General features: G+C 41.9%; 1 protein-coding gene across 17 annotated transcripts in view; it reads right to left on the bottom strand.

Annotated features, from left to right (window-relative positions):
* The window catches only part of SRCIN1 (SRC kinase signaling inhibitor 1), a 1,023,634-nt gene that overhangs the window by 462,340 nt on the left and 537,480 nt on the right, over positions 1–23,814 (bottom strand). For all 17 annotated transcript variants that reach the window (XM_073608254.1, XM_073608252.1, XM_073608255.1 and 14 more), the window contains exon 3: positions 13,741–13,848. In XM_073608254.1, the coding sequence (XP_073464355.1) occupies positions 13,741–13,848 (108 nt within the window). The remainder of the gene's footprint in view (positions 1–13,740; positions 13,849–23,814) is intronic.

Genomic DNA, 23,814 nt, shown 5'->3' with positions numbered 1-23,814 from the left:
TGTCAGGAAGCGGGGCAGAGTCCTACATTCTGCGTCTACGCACGCAAATGCTGGACTCGGGAGTGCGCCTGTAATGTAACCCCCCGGGAGAGTGCTTCTGCTAGGGGGGTTATACGATGTGGGGAAGAGCTGACAGCGCTGCTGAGGGACCCCAGAAGAGGATGACCAGGGCCACTCTGTGCAAAACAAACTGCACAGTGGAGGCAAGTATGACATATAAAAATCTTTTTTTTTTTGTTTTGTTTTTTTAATAACAGCTTACCTGTAAATCCTTTTCTTGGAGTACATGGGGCCCCTATCACCATCTTTACTATTTCTACATAGTAAGATCTTCTGGGCCACGCTGGAGCCACAAGAACTACTGACTTTCTTGATCCTGCGAAGAAGTCGAGGTAGCAGCAGAATAGGAGGGAATGCATAAATCAGTGAGAACTGATCCCACGGGGTCACCAACCATCTCTTCCGCATGCGAGTGGATCCCTTGTTCTTGACACAAAGTTGTCGACTTTGTTGTTGAACCTGGACGCAAACAGATCTTTATCCAGGATCCCCCATCTTTGGCATATAGCCAGGAAGATGTCGGGGTGAAGGGACCATTCCCCCGGGAACAAATGCTGGCGACTTAAGTAGTCTGTCTGCCAGTTCTCTACCCCTGGAAATAAGATCCAAAGACATGCTGGTAGGTTAATTGGCTTCTGTCCAAAATTGGCCCTGGTATATGGGTGCGAGTTGGGGACCTTGGATTGTGGGCTACTTGAGGGTAGGGTATGATGTATGTGTGGAGCGCTGCGTAAATTGACAGCGCTATATGGGTACCTTAAATAAATACTAATATAATAAATGAGCATCTTAAAGAGACATAATGTACAGGGATAGGGAGAATAGTAGACACACACCCACACTCACTCAGGTTGAACTGGATGGACTGGTGTCTTTATTCAACCTTAATAACTATGTAACTATGTAGATTGCCGATATGCACGGCACATGTATTTCTGCCCAGGTTAGGATATGGTTTACCTCTCCCTGGGCTGCCTGACTTCTGGTGCCCCCTTGGTGATTGATATAAGCCACTGCTGTGGCATTGTGGAATTGAATCCTGACAGGAGAATTCTGCAACCTGAATTTCCAGGCCCTTAGGGCTAGACGCGCTGCCCGAATCTCTAGAATGTTGATGGGCAAGGTCCTTTCGGTTCTGGACCATTTCCCCTGGACAGACGCTTCTTCTAGGACTGCTCCCCAACCTGAAAGGCTGGCATCTGTTACCACCTTCCAGGTAACTGGTAAGAAGGATTTCCCCTTCTGCAGATTCTCGGATATCCTCCACCAACTGAGGCTCTGGCGCACTTTTGGCGACAAACGCATTGGAAAATCTAGTGCTTGAATCTTCATGTTCCAGGCCGATAGCATACTGTTTTGCAGCAGTCTCGAATGAAACTGAGCATAGGGAACTGCTTCGAATGAAGCAACCATCTTCCCCAACAACCTCATACAAAAGGCGAATGGAAGGATCCTTCTTTGCTCTGACCCCCAAACCAGCTCCTTTATGGCGCTGATCTTTGCCTGGGATAAAAACACCTTCTTCTGGGCTGTATCTATAACCAGACCCAAGTACTCTAATCTTCTTACTGGCTTTAAAGAAGATTTCTCTAGGTTAAGGACCCAACCTAGGTATTCCAGGTAGTTGACTGTGGTGACCATGCTTTGGTCCAAGCGGACTACCGACCGGTCTATTGAGAGCAGGTCGTCCAGGTATGCTATTATTGTTATACCTTGAGTCCTTAATCTGGTCAGAGGAAGGGCCAGAAGTTTTGTAAACACCCAAGGTGCAGTGCAGTAGCTAGACCGAAAGGCAAGGCTACAAACTGAAAATGAAGTTTTTCTACTTTGAAACGCAGATACTTCTGATGAGCGGGGAAAAAGGGACATGCAGGTATGCATCCTTGATGTCCATTGATGCCAGAAGTTCTCCCCCTTGTAGTATGGAGACTACTGATCGGATTGATTCAATGCGAAAAGAGTGAATCTTCAGGAACTGGTTTAGATCTAGAATGGGTCTGACATCCCCATTTGGTTTTGGTACCGTGAATAGGTTTGAATAAAACCCCAACCCCTGCTCTTCCACGGGGACCACCATGATCAACTTTTGCGACAAAAGTCGGTCTAATGCTAGAAAGAGAGACTTCTTTTTCTCTGGATCTTTGGGGACATTTGACCCGAGGAAACGAGGAGACGGGAATTCTCAGAACTCTAGTTTGTAACCTAGAGCTATTGTGGAGACCACCCATCTGTCCCAAAATTCTTCCTGCCAGACCTTTGAGAACTGCAGAAGTCTTCCCCCCCCACTCAAGCGAGCGGGGGCGCCCTTTCACAAAGAGGCTTTAGCGTTCTGTCTTGTGGGTTTGAATGAGGGACGTTTACTCTTTTTCTTAACTGGCAAAAGGGTACTTTTCCCACTTGATATTTTTTGGATATATTTGTCCAAATCCTCCCCAAACAAGCTTTTCACCGCGAAAAGGAAAACCAGCCAGGAGCTTTTTGCATGGCGCTTCGGCTGACCAACTTTTCAACCATAAGATTCTACGCATATGTACCAACCCATGTGTAAGGCGAGAGGTTTGAAGAATAGAGTCTCTGATTGTGTCAACTGCAAAACACAAAGCTGCTGGCAGCTCAGCTAACTCCTGGGCCTGCTGTTCAGGGAACACCTTGAGCACCTGTTTCAAATGGTCTCTCAAGGACTGACATACCCCAATTGCCGCCACTGCAGGTTGAGCCACTGAACCTGCCAAGGAGAAAAACGTTTAACAGGAATTCCAATTTTTTATCAGTTGGATCCCTAAGCATTTGCGCATTGTCAACCGGACAAGTCAAACTTTTATTCACAGAGGATATAGCAGCGTCAATTGCTGGTATACTCCACATCTTAGTAAATTTTTCCTCCATAGGATAAAGTGTTAAGCACTTTTTCCCTCCTAAAAAGTTTTAATCTGGGTGATCCAACTCAGAATACATAAGCTTTTCTAGTAATAAATGGACAGGAAAGGCAAGCAAGGCTTGAGGAGGCTTTAGTGAACCCAAACAGGAAGTGGGCACTTCAACCGACTCCGTTAAGGGTAGCTTAAATGTGGAGCGGACCATTTCAGTGAGAGAATGCACCACCAACTTCTCAGCATGTGAAGCTGAAGAAGGTCCTTCCCCACTCGGAAGAGGAATCATCAGCCTCTTCACGGTCCCCTGAGGGGGATTCATCTTCCCTCTCCCACTGTTCCTCCGTTAGAGGATCCTGGGTGGTAGAAGGGGACCTAATGTGTTTTCTTCCACTCTGTGAAGATGTGATTAAAGCCACTAATCTTTCCTCTAAACCTTTCATAGCTGAGGAGAAAACCTGTTCAGTTATATAGACAGGGGCTGAAGCGTCGGAAGCAATTGCAGCCCCTGACGACCCCGATGGCTCACTCTGACCAGGCTCCCTAGATCGGGATGGTGTTGCAGAGGGAGGGTCCTTAGGGCCTGTGGGTGACCCCTTTGTGTCCTTGGTTTTTGTGGCATTTGTACCACCTCCTCTGGTCATAGTGCTGAGCACAGAGGTACTAGAGCTGGGCGATTTTCTCAAAAAAAAAAAAAAAAAAAAAAAAGAACACCACCACACTCGATTCACGATTCGAATTGAGTTTTTTTTTTTTTTGGACTCCGCACCGGTCCTGAGCAGCTGCAGGCAAGAGTTTTTAGGCGAGGCCGCGGCTTCGGCCTAGTTCGCAGCGTCCGGCCCAGCGGACTAGGCCGATGCCGCGGCCTCCCCTAAAAACTCCTGCCCGCAGCTCCTCAGGACCGGTGCGGTAAAAAAAAAAAAAAAAAATCGATTTGCTTAAATTTTTAATTGATTTGACCTCTCAACTCGATTCAAGATTTAAATCGATTTTTTCCCCAGCCCTAAGAGCAACTGCCGCTGCTATTCAGCTCAGTCTGATGCTTAAGTAAATGTGCCTGGGAATGCCTGTGTCACCCACACTCACATGCCACCCGTCCTCTCTGTGTCCCTCCTTCAACTGTATGCACTTGAAAAAAGGTGCATTTTATAGCTATACAGCCCGCATTGTGGATGCTGAAGCACGCCAATGCCGCTAAGCCCCGCCCACCCTTCCACCGACCGCCCAGCCCCCCCCCCATTTCAAAATAGATCGTTTTCCCACGCGAGTAAAGCTATCCAGGTGGGGGGACATTCCTAGGAGAAAAACCCCCTTTCCCACATCCTTACCTGGAGCTTGAGCCGGAGGAAGCGTGCAGCTTGTTACACAGAGCGAGACTGACAAGCATGGAACAGGTACATGCTCTTGACAGCCTCCGGTTGTGACTATAGGCATGACAACATTTACTTAAAGGAGAAAAACCCACAAGAATTAGACAAATTCCTTAGGAATCTCCCTTACGTTATCCAGCTGCAGGGTTCTGTGGTAACAGACCCAATCTTCACCACTCACGGTGGGCTCCGTTAAAAAACCTTCAGGGATTGGGGGCCCCTTTTTAATCGGAGGATCCACAGCCTTGGGCCTGTAAAGCACCCCGCCAGGAATATGGCTGAAAAAAAAAAACAAATACTGGATCCTGTAGTCCAGCTCTCTAAAAAGAGAAGCGTTACATGCAAAACCTTGTTTCTTCGGACACGAGGCTTGGGTACCATTCAATTCGGCCTGGAAAAGACACTTTGAATGGATCCGGTTGCATAGCTTGCCCCAGCAAGGAATATTCCAGCGGAGCTCTGCACAGCACATCTTTACTTGTGACCAACACCTAAGACACTGGCAAAAAAACTGAGGTACTTCCGGTAAGGTGAGGGGTTATATGGGGAACTGAACTTCCTGTCTAGGGTGTGTCAGGGTCCATCACCTGAAGGTGCCATATAACCCATACAGTTATTACTGTGGGTCTGTGTCCCGTGATTTATGGTAAAGAAACAAGCTTTACAACCACTTTAATCCCATTGAGAACTTGTGGTCAATCCTCAAGAGGCGGGTGAACAAAAAACCCCCATAAATTCTGACAAACTCCAAGCATTGATCATGCAAGAATGGGCTGCCATCAGTCAGGATGTGGCCCAGGAGTTGATTAACCGCATGCCAGGGCAAATTGCAGAGGTGTTGGAAAAAAAAAAAAAAAGTCAACACTGCAAATATGGACTCTTTGCAAAAAAACTTAATTACATGAACTGTCAAAAAAAGCCTTTGACGGTTATGAAATGCTTGTAAATATACTTCAGTATACCATAGTAACATCTGACAAAAAGGTCTAAAAACACTGAAGCAGCAAACTTTGTGAAAATGAATATTTGTGTCAGTCTTAAAACTTTTGGCCACAATTGTACAATGCTTGCTTACAAATTTATGTCCACACTTTTGCTTTGTGTATTTTCATTGACTATTGGAGATGAACCCTAAAAAGCTGTATGAACAAACTTCATGTTATTCATGTATGTTCTCAAGCTTCTCTAAAAAAATGTATCATATGATTTCATATCCCAGACTGCTACTATGCTATCACAAATATCAGCCCTGAGGACAAAAAGGGTTTATGTCAAATGCTGGAAACACCATCCTTGGTGATCACTGTAAATCCTGAGAAAGAGCAAGTAATTGCTATACTTATTGAAAAATCTTTCAATTTTGAGTAGATCCTTAAACTGCTGATTCTAATCTGTGAAAGACACCAATTTTCTTTTTGCTCTGGGCATCTTTGCTGTGGGGGATGCTGAGAACTCTTACAAATAGTGCCATAGCTATAGCCATAGCAGCTCACCATAGAATGGGGCTTACTGCTTGGCGGGGCTAATTAGGGAGGCTGTGTAAGCAATTTAAACATACTGCAGAAAATCTGTATGGAACTGGAGATAAAACAAATCCAAAAACTTTTTTTCACCCTCTAAAAATAGGCAAAATCCCAAGGCACCCCAGTCTAAAATGTAAAAAAAATAATAAAAAAAAACAAACAAAAAAAGTTACCCATCAATGGGAAACCGGAGCCTGTGATGATCAACACAACTGCTCTGATAAATTTAACTTCACATCAGAAGCCCGCTTCACGTCAGAGTTTCCCCTAAATGTAAGCATCCCCCCATCACACCAGATTTCTCCATCACCAAGTCTTCTCATTCTATCAGAGCTTCCCTAGCAGAGGGCTGGAGGTAGAGCAGGTCTGAAGCAGCCAGACATCAATCTACTCCTGAATACTGGTGGTCTCCCTGCATGCCACTTGCTCTGGATCAGCATCATAAGTTGCCATGGTGTGGACAGGCTTGCTGCCAACACCAAAGCAATGAATGGCGCTCTGCATAATATGTTAGAGAATTATTCATTGTTATGTTGCTGGTGGCCCAGCCACACCATGGCAAATCATGTCACTGATCCAGGGCAAACTAGGTCTCCAGTCGAGAAAAACAGATGGCAGACGTACAAGAGGAGTCATAGCTCACCCTATCTTTCTCTGTGCAGTGGGCAGCATTTATCCCCCCGCCTCCCCCCCAGGAAAAGATTAACTGCCTTTGGATCTTCTGCAGTAGCCCACCTGGCTAGCACTGTCAAATGAACACTGTATGCCTGTCTTCGTGAGGCAGAATCTCCTTAGCCAAAAACTACAAGATCGCAGAGCCTTAGTTACTGTGACAGTGCTAGGCCCTGCCACTGTGTAAAAGAAGGGTAAAGGGACACAGGGTTCACACATATGCAGAGTGCGGGGCTCCAGGTTATCAATTGTGAGAAATTATTAGTTGGTTTTCTCTGGAATTTGGCATTCCCAGATTGGGCTTTGGAGATCTCAAAGAGTTTTGGGAGGGAAATAAGCTCCAACCCAGTGTCCAGGTCTTGCAGGAGACCGACAGGCTGTGTGTCCAAATGCACACAGCCCTTATGATGGACTTTGGCATAGCTCAGGGCTCCAGTTTGGGTGACAGGTGTGTGCTCCTGTTAGGAGACAGAGGTTCTCCACGTCCATCAGGCTGGTAGAGTCAAGGGAGGGCTAAGTGAGTCTGGAAGGCTGAGAGGGAGGGACGACTAGGCAAGTCCAGGGGATTGAGGGAAACGGAATGTCTCAGAGGAGTGAGAGAGTCCAGAGTGTCAGAAGAACCCCTACTGAGAGGCCAGGGAGGGGGCCTGTGCAGCAGGGTGCTGCAACAGAATCTACTGGGAGAGCCAAGAGAGCAGAGAGGGTTGCAACTGGGAATACAGAAGTAATGTATAAGGTGGTCTGAGGGACCAGAAGCCAAGAACAAAGGCTAAGGCCTAAGCAGTGGTGCTTCTGAAGAGGGAGCTAAGGTGGTGGGCATTTTCTGTTACCTGGTTTGCTGGCGATTATCCCCTGCATGGCCAACTGTTCTCTTTTTAACTTTTCTTGTTTTTTTTTTTTTTTCCCCTACTGACTACTACGCCACCAGAACTACCTTGATGTGATGGTGGAAGAGCTTAGAATTAATGCTGGCCATACACTATAAAAATCATTCAAACCCATTTTCGAAAAACAAACGTTCGGCCGTGAGAGAAAACGATAGTGCCATCATGTAATGACCGATAAATCATTCGTACTGACACAAATTAATCAATTTTTTTTTTGTTTTTCACATATACCTAGTGCAGACAGTTTGGACGAGAAACACATTAACCTTTCACTTTATCGTTCGTTTGGCAGAAAATTTACAAACTTGTCTAGGCGTCAAATGAACGAACTAATGTCTAAATGACTGAATTTTGCCCGATCTTTGTATAGTGTATGGCCAGCATTACACCTCAAGAGCTTAAGAAAAACAAAAAAAAAAAAATACCTGTAAATGCTATAACGGCAGGTATCAAAATACATTTTAATAAATGTAATGGAAATTTGTAAGTTCTGTATATAATTGTATTGTATTTTGTATGTATTGCACACTGCCCTCACTGTGCAACAGCACTAATAATGTTTTCAGTAAATGTTTACATTCTTTCAAGTCCTGATTAGAATAAGCCTGCCTATGTAACGCCCCTTGTTACGATAAACCTACAATTGTAATATTAATGTGATACCTACGTAATCATGTGCATAAAAACCTTCAATTGCGTCATAATAAAGCAGAACAGTAATTTGGAAAGATGCTGAGCGTATCTTTTGTGTCTGTTCCCTACTGCAGTAGTTATTATTAATTTGGAACCACTAATCAATATGAGGATAGGAGTTGCCTATCATCAATTTAACCGAGTCAGCATGGCGAGCTTTGCCTTAGGAGGGGATTCCAGGTGACCCCGAGTATCCGAAACGAGGAGCTTGAGACGATCCGGGAATTTCTGATAATCAGCCGGCTGAGGTAAGCCTTTTGCTTACATTTGAGTTATCAGACTTCCTTGATCGGTAAAGCATTTTTGGGGACAAAGGGTACCTATTTTACTCCCCTTAATCGAACTGTATTGATTGGTGGTTATATGTTATGTTGTCCCTGTCTACTGTCCATCGGAGTGTTATAGATAAGAAAGGGAAGAATAGTGCTGTTCACAGGTATATGTAGTACATCTGCTAGATAAAATAGTTTAGAGGCAAGAGGGTATAGGCACAAGTAGAGAAGAGAGAAGACTGGCCAGTCATTATGGGCATTGAATTAAGTAAGGGAATGAAGGGTAAGAGACCCTCAAAAATGCCCAGCGCAAGAGGAGCGCTACATATGAACCAAAGGTGCGGTTCCGCCTATACTGAGCCCCTAGATTAATGGTTAGAGTGGACAGGGATCCACATTGGGTAACTGGGTTACCAAAGTCCACAGGGACTAAGAATCATGCAGAGTAAACAGCTAGAGAAACAGCTATCTATGTGAGCAGGATGGATCAAGGGTGACATTAACACTAGACAGAAAGGGACATTTTCATGTTAAGTTGTGGGATGAATTTGGAGTCAGGCACTATAACTATTAGAGTCAGAAACAGAGAAATGAGAATTAAAACAGAATACTTTATATGTTGTCAGAGAGAGAAGATGGGATGAGTACTCTGGCTGCCCATCTGATCATAGAAGCTAGATATAAAAGATATCTGAACAAAAATAAAGAAAGTAGAATTTAGACAGGGAAATATTAATGAGAGTTAAAAGAAAGTAAGAGAATGATATGCATGTGTTGTGCACAAATGGGAAAAATGTAAGCGATTTTAGAGAGATATTGGTGTATGTGTGTGCAAATGCTGGGACCTTTAGTTCTATTGCTTGTGTGTGTCATGTACGCAGATGTGACCCCCTCCTTTGTGCTCTCCTGAAAGAATGTCCCTGAGAGGTTAGTGATAAGCTGGAAGGACATCATGCCAATTCCAGTTTTTTAGACAAAACATTTATAACAAAATGTGCCGGGTTAACGAATCTAATGGTAAACAATGTGATCACAATTATTTTGAATCTGTTTTCCAAACATGGTAAAATGAAGGTTACATTTAACCGTGTATTACACAAATTGAATATCCTTTGATAGTGGAAACAGTGCATTTAAAAAAGGGAAATTAAGTAAAATTAAGTAGTAATGAGTATTAATTTCTAATATGAGTTTAACAACTTTATTAATAATATAGATATATTGAAACTGGTTTAGACAACCTTTGGTTGGAAATGAAATCCAGGTTATTGGGGAAATTTGTAATGAATGAGATTAGTTTAGATTAAGATAACAATTTTGTAATTTTACATTTATACAATAAGCCCTTATTGAGAGAAAAAAAAGATTAAGATGAGGTTGTTATTTTGAATAAAGCTGCCATAATATTTAACAAAGCCAAGATGGATGGAATACATAAGAAGTTCTTCTATAAAAATGAAATTTTAAGGTTTTTGATAATAACTTGATGTGCGGTCCATGATGTAATAGTAATATTAAATAAAATTTAAATATAACAGACTCATCACATCAAGTCCACACACCCTGTTAGGATAGATGCTGCCTGCAGCCAGTTGTTTTATAGTTTTTGATGCTTTCTGGTCCATCATACAGATTCTTGGTCCTTTTGTTTTTATTTATTTTTATTTTTGAAATCCAAAGCAGAATGTGTGGATTGTGAAATGATGTGCCCATTTTTCTTGTAAGTGCAGTGGTATAAGCAGAAGAATAGTTTGGATTTATGGGCATCTCTCCATGACCGCAGGGTATTGTTATCATTTATTATAATATTGCCAGGAAGAAGTTGTCTTTTGAAACATTAAACTGGAGTTCTTACACAAACAGTGTGATAGAACACAAGCCATTGTAATATATTTATGCAAGCTGGACCCAGTAATGAAGGGTTCACCCCGATATATCAGAGCTGCAGTTTTTATGCAAAGGTGCTATTAGACAAAGTTAGATATTGTTTTGGTCAAACATTTAATTTTTAATGGTCCGACATTCTGTGCAGCAAATATACAGATAACTAAATGTTTGTCTAATGAAAGGTTTAAAATATGAGTTTGTTTATGTACAAATCTAACAATGAAAAATGCGTACATTTGAATCCAGCCACCTTATTGCCTCTATTGGAGGCCGGAGACAAAGGAAGACACGTGTGTTAAATTGATGTGGGAATCAGTGCAGGACACACTCCCTGAAGACCCAGATATTACATTTTTTGTAGATTTGAGTATGCAGTTTATCACCCAGAAGGATACTCTGTATTCAAAGTCATTGGATCCTTTTTCCCCAGCTCAAGAAGCAGAGCTCCATGTTTTAGCAAAGCCTGTGAGCTATAAAAAGAGTGTATATTTATATAGATAGTCGAGATATAAAGAGCTTTTGGTTCCATTTGAAGGGCCAGAAGTTTGTTTTTACTTCGGCAGGTAAACCAACCAAGCATGCCAAGTTAATTTGATCGGCTGTTTTCAGCCTTCCAGGTTCTTGCTGAGGTAGCCATATTAACTTTCACACATGGAAGCAGACCAGGTGACTAAGGATGCTGCATTTACAGCCCCGGACACTTGATGGGTCTGTGCAACTCACAGATTCCACCCTAGTTCTGGCCCAGTATAGCTGGGATTAATAATTCAAGTTTAAGGACCCCAGAACGAGAAGAACAAGTGGTCCACAGGGGGCAACTTCTTATGAAACAGGACTTTGGAAAAGGTGATCATTTATGTCTGCCAGCCACCATTTTCCCTCCAGCTTGACACATGGACCGTGTCATCAGTCACAAGAAGTTATGGCTGCCTTAGTAAATGAGCGTGGGATAGAGCCAGGGTTCACCACAGTTTTTATAACACACCACTTCTTGTTTTACCTGTTACCAAAGGTGTTACCAAAAGCTGAACATCCCTCCCAGAGATTACATAAAAGATATATCCAGATGCCCAAGTTAGGATCTTACGAGTATGCATTTTGTCTGTATGGACATGTTTTTTGGATGTCCAGTGGCAAATGCTACTGCAAAGGCCACAGTAAAAAGTGTTATCAGAAGTAGTTTGTAAGTACAGAGTGCCAGAAAGTACAGAGTGTAACAGAGGAAATAATTTTTTATAGGAGAGTCCTTAATAGAAGTTTTGAGGTTTTATTTTTACACCCCTTACTGTCTACAATGTAGCGGACAAAGTAGAGTAAGAAACTAGAAAACTTTTGCCTGAATGTTTTCTTATATTTTATCAAGCCCCTAAGGGGGATGTTGGACTCTCTCCCTATGGGATTTGGTTTGGGAGTGTGTTACTCACTTGCTTATATTTTGTCTCAGCAGCTGAAGTCCTTCATTCGGATCTCACAGAGAATGTTGCTGATCTTTTAAGGTTTTTTGACAAACTCATTTATGTGTTTTCTCCCCAATTCCAGATCCTAAAAGTTTGGAAGGATCTAAAACTAAAGCCAGGTGACTTGTGGATTGTTAAGAGACATTTATATATAAGGAAAAGTTTGGAGACTCAATACAGCATCTATTTCATGTACAGTTTTTGCAAAACGTGAAGAAAAAGTCACCTGGATCCACACCAGACACTGCAAAAATGACTAAATTAAAGAAATCTCTGTGTTTGATTTGTTTCCCTCTTGTGATCACAGTCTAGGGTACTTTTTTATTCAATTACTTTAATTGTAAGGGATATATATATATATTTGAAAAGTAGTTCAGCCAAGTTGAAGTCATATTTGTCTTTTGTATGTCTTCCATTTTATGTAGAATTGTCTGTGTTTACATATGCTGATAAGTCAGCATGCCAACAATTAAGCTAGAAGGCCATTCTGGCCACAGGAGTGTACAGCCAGTACTCTGTAAATATGTCTTATCAATCATTTGTTTTTCACAATGAAAAGTCATTTTGGTAATGAAAAAGTTGCTCAGCTATTATTTTCTCCACAATGGAGTTTTTGCTTCTTTGGCCAAGACTACCTCCACCTAAGCGCGTGGAGGTTCCAGGTTAAAGGTGATAGCAGGTATGGTTAGTGATCAAAATATTGATCAAAAGAGGGGAGACTGTAATGGAAATTTGTAAGTTCTGTATATAATTGTATTGTATTTTGTATGTATTGCACACTGCCCTCACTGTGCAACAGCACTAATAATGTTTTCAGTAAATGTTTACATTCTTTCAAGTCCTGATTAGAATAAGCCTGCCTATGTAACGCCCCTTGTTTTGATAAACCTACAATTGTAATATTAATGTGATACCTACGTAATCATGTGCATAAAAGCCTTCAATTGCGTCATAATAAAGCAGAACAGTAAATTTGGAAAGATGCTGAGCGTATCTTGTGTCTGTTCCCTACTGCAGTAGTTATTAATTTGGAACCACTAATCAATATGAGGATAGGAGTTGCCTATCATCAATTTAACCGAGTCAATAAATCACATTTTCAATGAATATATGAAAACTCCAACCTAGAAACCCCAAGATTGTATACCTCTGAAAAGACCAGCTGATATGAGCTTCTGTGGACAGAGTAATTAACTGGAAAATTAAGGAATAATTGGCCTGGCAACTTTGATATACAGTAGTGTCCCTTTAAGTATATCGACTGTGATGACAGCACTCCTCTTACCTGTCTTTGATTTGGAGAATATGTTTGGATTTTGTTTGTAGGAGTGCATTCTTGCATGCCATCATTCGTCCCTCGGTTACCTTACTTTTTGTTTTGGAGAAAATTACGTTTACTTAAAGCCTGCAAATGTGGCCCAAAGCTAAAAAAAATTAAGCTTGGCTTGACCCATCCTTTACATTTATAACAATTTTGGAGCATAATGGAGCTTACAAAGTAAGATAAAGAGGAAATATGGGATAGATGGGTACCTATAGCTTACAATCATGTCAGCTTTACGTTTCTAGCCTATACTAAACAATTACTTTTTTTTTTTTTTTTTTTTTAATCGGATACCTGGTAGTTTGCCTACTTTATTTTTTTTAAAAAAGAATCCTATATGCTTTAAGTCACATGCAGTTAGCATGCTTGCAGGTAGGGTTACTATTGTCTGAAATAATTATTTGGAAAGCTGCTTACAGAGTATAATATGTGCTCACTCATCCAACCCCAAATGCACCTGGCAGCAGCAAGAATACACACCGGACCTAGAACACCAGGTTAGCTAAATCAGCGTGAAATTAAATGGTGCTTAGGATTCAAGGATGATGCACATGTTTTAGCAATGCTGAACCCGAATGATGATCAGGGGTTTTCCCTTCACATCAGACAAAACCTACAAACCAAATGAATATACACAAGCTGCAGAATAGTTTCACTCTAACCCCACACACACAGCTCATTCACATAAAGTACTATCTGGTAAGAAGAAACACATGGGGCCTTACCGATGATGGATTATCTAGGCACACAGGCACTGCATTCTCCTGTGTCTCTCTGTACATCAAAGCATCAGGACTCCCTGCAAGCAGGATAGGTGAAGAGCCTTGAAGCAACTGGAAAGAAAAAGAAGACAGTGTAAAGACAGAGAACAGAATTATATTCCCACCAGAGAGTCTCCTGATGTATACAGTGACTTTAACAGACATCATTTTCCTCTCAGCTTTGAACCATCTCAACACAAGTAGAGCACATTAGACCTGCCTTCTTTAAGTGTGCCTTTGGCCACATTAATCCTACAAAACACCTACTTACTTAGCAGATTAAGCACCTCCATGTGCCTGCATGTCGATTTATTTTTCCTCTATAGGAAACAAACCCAGGGTTCCGTATTGTGCAACTGGAAGCCTCAACTAGGAATTTGAGTCTAGAACGGTTAGGTAGATGGGAGGATATTCTTTCCAAAACAGAGTGCTCCTTGGGCACACTCTAACAAAACCAGACATACCGGCACCTGGAGGTACTCTGGCATATAGGGATTGGTTTAGTAAATTTTAATATGGAAACAGATTTGGTGCAACATGATGACCAATGCCATTTATGCCCAGAAGCTGTAAGAAGCTCTTTATTGCACTCTCTCTCATATCCCAGCTCTCTGGCAATCCCTAGATAGCAGCTGTGAAAACTAACAATCGAATAACTTCAAAAATCAGATGAGCAGGGTCCATGAAAGGAGTGATGATGTCATTGTATCCCGACACATTTACTATACATTTCTGAAGGTAAAATCAGTTTTTACACAGCTACTATCTAGGGAATGCGAGAGTGGTGTGACAAAGATTTTCCAACTGCCTCTAGCCACAGGCTAGACAGTTAAGAGGAAAGTAAAAAGAATGGCAAGGGTAAATTTAAAGAAAAAAGGTACAGTATATAAACATTCATAATTCCTCAATGTACAAAAAATAAATATATTCTTCATTTAAGGACAGGATCACAACCATGCAAACCATTACTTTATGATCCATTGAACAACTGAACGCTGAGATCTTCTGGTCAATGCCATACTATATCCATACTACTTTGTTTTGTACTAGGAGAGCTAACATATTGAACAGCTGTTTGCAAGCAGGGATTGGATCAGGCGTGTTCAGACCCACAGGTAAGCTGTCAAAGACAACCATTCCCTGCCCCACATGTAAACATGCCTCTTGTATACACGCATCTGTGGAGCAGGGCATACGATTGGTTATCTGCTTTGACTGCTTCGTAGCGGGTCTAAACGCCCGAACACGCATGAGCGCATCTCAATATGAAAGTCTACTGCAGTATCACAACCCATGTTCAACAAAGTATAAACACAATTACCTGTGGCATATTTTGAAAGCAGGGATTGTGACAGTCACCACAAATTCACTGCAGGGAAATCAACCAATGTAACTTAAAAAAAAAAAAAGAGGAAGGCTACACCTCAGTGGTGGCTGTTGCTCCATCGTTTGGGGGGGGGGGGGGTCGGGGGTGGCGGCAGATGGACCTTAAACGTAACCCCCCCCAAAACACAACACCCACCCCCAGGGATGGCAGCTTGATGAGGTCAGCGGCGGGGGCGGGGGGGGGGGGGGGGGAAATCGATGTCGAAGAGGTGTGCACGGTCACACGGGCGATCCGTGGAGAATGGTGTGCATTAGGCATGGTGGCGTAACTGCTGCCTACCCCTTACCTCTATTACGTGTGTGCTCCCCTCTTCTGCAGCCAGCAACCCATCTCTGACAGCCACAGGAGGAGCTGGAGAATCAGACTTGGCAGCTGGTGGGTCAATCGGTCCTCGGCATCACGGCAGGCGTGCGTCTCCTCCTCCTAGACCAAAAGGATTGCTTCGCCTTTCGGCCAATCAGGAAACAGGCCTCAGGACCCGCTTCCTGATTAGCCGGGAGGAGAATCAGTGTGACAACAGCGAATATTCATTCACTATTGTCACACAACTGGGTGGGATTGGGGCGCAGTGCTCTGCGCCCCAAGCCCACCCTTTTTTGAAGCCTATTAGAGCCTCTGGCTCTAATCATGGGCTTCAAAAAAAAATTAAAAATAAAAAAAACCCCATTGCCTGTAGATTAGGGGGCCGAATGCAAGGATAGGGGGGTGGCGCCCGTGCGCCCCTAATGGACGGGCCACCACTATTACTCCTGTAGTAATGATTTAGTGAATGCCAAATTCACAGCTTTATAAATATACTGAAATTAAGTGGCGTACTCAAAGGGAGGACAAGTGGGGATAACATCAAGATCTCCACCTAGCAAATTAGGGAAAGCTTTATATACATCCAAAAAATACTATGTTTCTCCTAAGTGGCGGAAATACCAGTGAAGCGACTCTCTTTAGTACACAGGGTAAGTCGCTGGTGCAACTGCTGGAAGTGGATAGCGCTTCCTGCATGTAGCATAGGTTACAACAGTAAATTACTGATTCAGCATTGGCCACTACTGCAAACATAATTTGTACCATTTCTGAGAACGCAATGACAGCGATTCAAAAATACAGGGGCTGTCAGATTGAGATCGTTCTCCTACAGCATGCAAATCCTTTGAACTCCATTTTAAGTAAACTCTTCACATGGCTGTTTTATATAGGTCTAATCAGTGGCGCACATTAGAAACTGCCCCGATCAATCTTTTGGATGTCCTGAAAGTCTGCACAAATAATTTTAAATTGTTTTGTGGCCATATGTGGTCAGGCTGGCTCCTGACTAAAGAAGAATCATTGAGGTACTGTATTTAGCAATTCTAAAGCCTTGTACACATGACCGGATTTTCCGACATGAAATGTGGGAGGTCAGGCTGTTGGCGGAAAATCTGATCGTGTGTATGCTCCATCGGACAATTGTTGTCGGACTTTCCGCCAATAAATGTTGGCTAGCATGTCTTCAAATTTTCCGCCAACATATGTCTGAGCGTGTGTACACAAGTCCGTCGGACAAAAGCCCAAAGTACAAACACGCATGCTCGGAAGAACGAGACAGAATCGGTCGGTCTTGTAACTTGCGTTCATAATGGAGAATTCACATTTGTGACATGGCAAATTATGAAATCTCCAAATGCAGCGCACAATTCTCTTCTTCTTTATAATGGGATAATAATGAAGCTGCTTTGCTGGTGATACTGATGGAGTTATTGCAAACAAATTTTCAAAGGCTTTTTTTTTCTAGTGATAAAGAATAATATTATTATGCTTTTTTTTTTTTTTTTTTTTTTTTTTTTTATTTAGGCAAGTTACCACAACACCATTATCCCCTAGTTTATAAGATCAAAGATACAACTATGTTGGTGTTCCTTGTCAATTTTACATTGTATTTTTTAAAATGTAGCTGCCTACTCCCAAGCTGTCATTTGAAGTAAAACACATAGCCAAGTATTATTCTCCACTATTTTTTTATTGTGCAATAAAAAAAGAAAACAAATAAAATTAGACATGCTGTCTGCCTGTAGAACTTAACCAAAAAGTGCATTCTATGCATCCAAAAATATACAAAATCAAATCATTATCCAACCAAAAAAATAATGTCAAAGGAATAACTCCAAAGCCAATAATAAAGAACACGTTATCTCCTTCAATTCTGCAACATGGCTGGTTGACGAAGGGCCGTTCAGAAACTAAACGAAAAGAGCGAAATGAAAAGAACGAATCAACACTCAAACTTCTAACACGAAATTAGCAGAAGGAGCCCAAAGGGTGGCGCTAAAGAGCTGAAAAACAACGTAGTATGTCACTACGTTTGTAATTGTTGGCCAACAATTGTGTGATCGTGTGTATACAACACAAGTTTGGGCCAAAGCCCTTCGGACAAAACTCCACGGTTTTGTTGGCCAACAATCCGATCGTGTGCATGAGGCTTTACTTGTGCAAGGGTGTCCTAGTCCTACCCTCAATAACATGGAGTCTACCATATTCTTACCTACTATAGTGAAAAGATTCCTTTCCTTTATCCACTACTACTATAGTGAAAGCATTTCTTTTTTTATCCTACCCACTTGTTCCTATTAATGTGAACATCATACAGACTGAACACACACACACACACATAATACCAGTTTACATCAGTGGACATGTCCTGCTATGAAAAATGACAACAGTTGTCATTATAAAGGCAGATTGCGAAAGTGGAAGGTTTTAGATATCTTACCTATCTAGGAAAGTTAACAAAGTTGGGTTCACAAAAACATGAACGCTGCATTTATTAAAAGGAAACTTCATGAGAAAAATATGTTGTCATTCATTGCAAGCCAAGCTAATCTCTGGGATTTTAAAGCACTACTTCCAGTTTGTAGATAACAAAACTGGAGGTAATTAAATCCAACTTAAACTTGCCATGCAGAGACAAGCTGAGTGCCTGTCCCTGTACACTCTCCCTGTGAGTGGTGACATCATCTGTCTGCATATTGTCCAATCCCAGACTTCCTCACAAAGGCCATTTCTGAGGAAGTCTGGGACTGGCCGATACACATCAAAGGGGCGGAGCCATGGAATGACACCACCGTGCTAACCACGCACAGGGAGAGCTTTGAGCTGTACTGTAGATCTGTGCGACTGAAGGAGCACCTTGTATTTCTTCTTTTTGCAATGCATTTGTGTTTACTATGTTAAGTGTTTTTAACCCTTTTTAAGCCTGAATAAAACAGCAGTGAGCACTATGCCAGGTTTCTTTTATTTTGTATGTACCACACATGGTTTGCATCTATTGCTTGGGGTCCTTTCACACTGAGATTTTCAAGCGCATTTGCGTTAAAAAAGCGCCTGAATAGCTCAAGAAAAATGGTTCCCTTTAAAATCCACACTGGTGTGGTGCGCTTCCGTTGCAGTAAAAAAAAATCCTACTTGCAGCATTTTTGAAGCATGTTTGGGGAGTAAAAAAAAAAAAAACACCCCAAACACACTCCTCCCTATTGAAATGAATGGAAAACGCATCAAAAACGCCCAGCACTAAGCTATTTTGGTGCAGTTTTTGCGTCACACGTCTTTTAAAAACCGCAAACGTGCAGCAAAAGCAATCCATTAATGAATAGGTGTTTTACTGTCAGTTTTGAAGCAGACCAGTGTGAAAGTGCCCTTAGGCTCCGTTCGCACCTGAGCAATCCGAAACGCGATTCTGCCCACGATTCGAAATCGCGGCAAGCTTGTGCAATGCCATTACTTCTTAATAGCGCCCCAATTTAGGCGCCATTTTGCCACGATAAATCGCGCTGGAATTGCAGCAAATTGCAACGTGTGATGCCTATCTTTTAAAAAGGAGCAGCATCATTGCAATTTATCATGCGGCAAAATCACGCCATGATTGCGATGCCAGAAGGTATGGCATCGCACAAACGCCCCGTGATTCGGATTGCTCAGGTGTGAACGGAGCCTTAGTGTTGGAGAACTCTGGGAAAGCGCTGAGAAGGCTGCATTGTTCCATTGGTTTTCCCTTAAAAGGGGTTTTCCCTTGTGTTTTTTCACCTTAATGCATAGGATGGCATTGGGCAACTAAATGAATAACAATTATTGGGCAACTAAATGAAAAACAAAATTTTCCCCATCTCACTTGTTTACAGTATCTCACAAAAGTGATAAAAAAAAAGCTTAATAAAAGCCAGAAAAACGCCAGTAAATCGATACGCTCAAGTGTGAATGGAGCCTAACAGATGAAAATACAGTATCTCACAAAAGTGAGTACACCCCTCACATTTTTGTAACTATTTTATTATATCTTTTCATGTGGCAAACCTGAAGAAATTACACTTTGCTACAATGTAAAGTAGTGAGTGTACAGCTTGTATAACAGTGTAAATTTGCTGTCCCCTCAAAATAACTTAACACACAGCTATTAATGTCTAACAACAAAAGTGACTACACCCTTAAGTGAAAATATCCAAATGGGGCCCAAAGTGTCAATATTCAGTGTTGTCACATGAAAAGATATAATAAAATATTTACAAAAATGTGAGGGGTGTACTCACTTTTGTGAGATACTGTATTTTCATCTGTTAGGCTCCATTCACACTTGAGCGTATCAATTTACTGGCGTTTTTTCTGGCTTTTATTAAGCTTTTTACAGGGTTTTTTTTAAGTGTATTACAAGTGTTTTACAGTTTCAGGCGTTTTTGTTTAGCCAATAAAAAGCACTAGGGGGAGGAGAGGGAGAGGAAATTAGGGGTGGAGAGCTGCTATTTGAGTGTCGTACGAGCGTTTTTCTTCTCATTCTGTCATGCAGCAACCCCCCCAGACCCCCATTTTACTTACCTGAACCTGTTCTCTGGCCCCAGGGATGAGCACACCAGCTCTAGCTGGTGTCTCGTGTCCAGATTGGATAGATTGATAGCAGCGCAGCTTTCAATCAAATCCAATGACGCGGGCGCCAGGGGGCAGGGCCGAGTCCTGCTGTCTGTGTCAATAGATGCAGCAGAAGGACACGTGAGCTCGCCCGCACGAGTGTCCCGAAGGAGAGCGCTTCTCCGACGGGGAACTCGAGAAGAGGAGGAGCCACGAGCACCGCTAAGGGACCCCAAAAGAGGAGGATCGGGGCCACTCTGTGCAAAACCAACTGCACAGAGGTAGCAAGTATGACATTTTTTATTTTTTTTCTTAACAAAGGAGGGTTTTTAGGATGTGACCGTAAAATGACCTTTATCCTTTATGTTTATGAGGTGTGCACAATTATTAAGCAAGTTGTATTTTTGAGGATTAATTTCGCTATTAAACTACAGTGCTCTTGCTCAATCCAAAATGTTAACCACTTGGCGACCGCCGAACACCGATATACGTCCTCACTTGGAGGAGGGATATCGTTGTTATGGCAGCAGCTAGCTGCCATAACCCCGGTATCCCCGTGTTCGGCTGGCTAAAAGATAAAATTGGTCTCTGCAGCGGAATCCCCGCCACGATCCGGTGCCCTCCGCCGCTTACCGAAGCCGTCGGCAGCGGTGGAGGCGATCCGGTCCTCTCGGTGGCTGTGCACGGAGACAAGTGAGGGCAAGATGGCCCCCACCCGACTCCATGACACTGCAGGGCGGAAGCGACGTCAAAACGTCACTTCCGCCCACAGCTCTTAAAGGGCCATTTTTTTAAAATGACAATTTTTTTTTGTTTTTTTATTGCATTTTAGTGTAAATATGAGATCTGAGGTCTTTTTGACCCCAGATCTCATATTTAAGAGGCCCTGTCATGATGCTTTTTTTCTATTACAAGGGATGTTTACATATAAAAAGGTAAAATAAATAAGAAAAACTTTTTTTTTTTTTTGTTTTTTTTTTTAACGCGCCCCGTCCCGCCCAGCTCACGTGCAGAAGCGAACGCACACGTGCAGTAGCAAGCGCATACGTGAGATTATGAAAACGGTGTTCAAACCACACATGTGAGGTATCGCTGCGCTCGGTAGAGCGAGAGCAATAATTCTAGCCCTAGACCTCCTCTTTAACTCAAAGCATGCAACCTGTAGAATTTTTTTAACCACTTAAGGACCAGCCTCGTTTTGGATTTTAGGTGTTTACATGTTTAAAACAGGTTTTTCTGCTAGAAAATTACTTAAAACCCCCAAACATTATATATGGTTTTTCTTCTAACACCCTAGAGAATAAAATTGCGGTCATTGCAATACTTTTTTTTGCACCGTATTTGCGCAGCGGTCTTAAAAGCGCACTTTTTTTGGAAAAAATTCACTTTTTTGAATAAAAAAATAAGACAACAGTAAAGTTAGCCCAATTTTTTTTTATATTGTGAAAGATAATTTTACACCGAGTAAATTGATACCCAACATGTCACGCTTCAAAACGTTAAAAAAATTCTACAGGTTGCATATTTTGCGGTACAGAGGAAGTCTAGGGCTAGAATTATTGCTCTCGCTCTACCGGTCGCGGTGATACCTCACATGTGTGGTTTGACCACCGTTTTCATATGCGGGCGCTACTCGCGTATGCGTTCGCTTCTGCGCGCGAGCTCGTCGGGACGGGGGGGGGTTTAAAAATTTATTTTTTATTTTTATTATTTATTTTACAAAATTTTAATTTATTTTTACACTGTTTTAAAAAAAAAAAATGGTGTCACTTTTATTCCTATTACAAGGAATGTAAACATCCCTTGTAATAGAAAAAAGCATGGCAGGACCTCTTAAATATGAGATCTGGGGTCAAAAAGACCTCAGATCTCATATTTACACTAAAATGCAATAAAAAAAAAAAAAGTCATTTAGAAAAATGACATTTGAAAAAAATGTGCCTTTAAGAGGCGTAGACGGAAGTGACGTATTGACGTCGCTTCCGCCCAGCAGTGTATTGGAGACGAGTGAGCGCCATCTTGGCCTCACTTGTCTCCAGACACACCACAGGACAGGACGGATCGCGGCGGGAGGGGGGGCCCTCTCCCGCCACCGATAAAAGTGATCTCGCGGCGAATCCGCCGCAGGGACCACTTTTATCTGAAAAACGGCCGCTGCACGAAAACGGGGATACCGGGGTTATGGCAGCAACGATATCCTCGTTCAAAGTTTGGACGTACATTGTCGTGCGGCGGTCTTGAAGTGGTTAAACGTCGCCTATGGAGATTTTTAAGGGTAAAAGTTTGTCGCCATTCCACGAGCGGGCGCAATTTTGAAGCGTAACATGTTGGGTATCAATTTACTAACATTATCTTTCACAATACAAAAAAAAAAATTGGGCTAATTTTACTGTTGTCTTATTTTTTAAAATTTTAATTCAAAAAAGTGTATTTCTTTCAAAAAAAGTGCGCTTGTAAAACCGCTGCGCAAATACGGTGTGACAAAGTATTGCAACGACCGCCATTTTATTCCCTAGGGTGTTAGAAGAAAAAAAAAATATATATATATATATATATATATATATATATATATATATATATATATATATATATATATATATATATATATATATATATATATATATATATATATATATATATATATATATTTATATATATATATATATATATATTGTTTGGGGTTCTAAGTAATTTTCTAGCAAAAAAAAAAAAAAAAAAAAAAAAAAAAAGGCCTCTTTCACAAGAGGGATCCGTATGTCCGTTTTTCATCCTTCCGTTTTCGGATGAAAAACGGACATACATGTATCCCTATGGAGCGTCGGATGTCAGCGGTGACATGTCCGCTGACATCCAACCCCGCTCCGATCCGAAAAGTGTAACGGAGGAAAACCCTACTTTTCCATCCGTTTTCGGATCGGATCGGGTGACGACGGACACTACGGTCCGTCATCACCCGATCCCCCATAGGGGAGAGCGGCGCTCTGACAGGTCCGTCGCTGCACAGTGTTCAGCGATGGACCTGTCATCTTCCTGCTCAGCGGGGATCGGCGAGCGATCCCCGCTGAACAAGCGGGTGTTCACGGGGCGGATCATCACTGATCCGCCCCGTGTGAAAGAGCCCTAAAATGTTTTTAACTTGTAAACACATCTTTTTTTTTTTTTTTTTTTTTTTTTTTAGAAGAGAGGCCCTGTCCTTAAGTGGTTAATAAACCTCAAACCTGAATATTTAAGAAAATAAAAAAAAAAGTGAGGTTTTGGCTTTCTTATCAGAATACCTAAGTGTGCACAATTATTGGGCAACTAAATGAAAAACTAAAATTTTCCCATCTCACTTATTTTCATCTGTTAGGCTCCATTCACACCGGAGCGTATCGATTTACTGGCTTTTTTTTTTATTAAGCTTTTTTTCAGCTTTTTACAGGGTTTTTTTTAAAGCATTTTAGAAGTGTATTACAGCTTCAGGCGTTTTTGTTTAGCCAATAGAAAGCACTAGGGGGAGGAGGCTATTTGAGCATTTTACGAGCGTTTTTCTGCTCAAGTCAGGCATTTCTATTGAAGTCTACGGGGACAAAAACGCTTGTAATTTGCCAAAAAGAAGCTCATACTTTTGTATCTTCAGGTGTCTTGCTTTAGGCTCATATGTGAACAGGGGCGATAGAAATGAATGGAATTTTGCTTGTTGGGCGTTTTGTACCTTCAGAGCTTACAAGATGAAAATCGCTCAGGTGCGAACGGGGCTTTAGGTTGGGTTCACACATATGCAAATTGGATGCGGTTGAAAAAAA

Source organism: Aquarana catesbeiana, linkage group LG12 (assembly GCF_042186555.1).
Source record: "Aquarana catesbeiana isolate 2022-GZ linkage group LG12, ASM4218655v1, whole genome shotgun sequence".
Taxonomy (NCBI): domain Eukaryota; kingdom Metazoa; phylum Chordata; class Amphibia; order Anura; family Ranidae; genus Aquarana; species Aquarana catesbeiana.
Note: the sequence above shows the minus strand (reverse complement) of the source record. Positions and strands in the feature narration are given on the sequence as shown.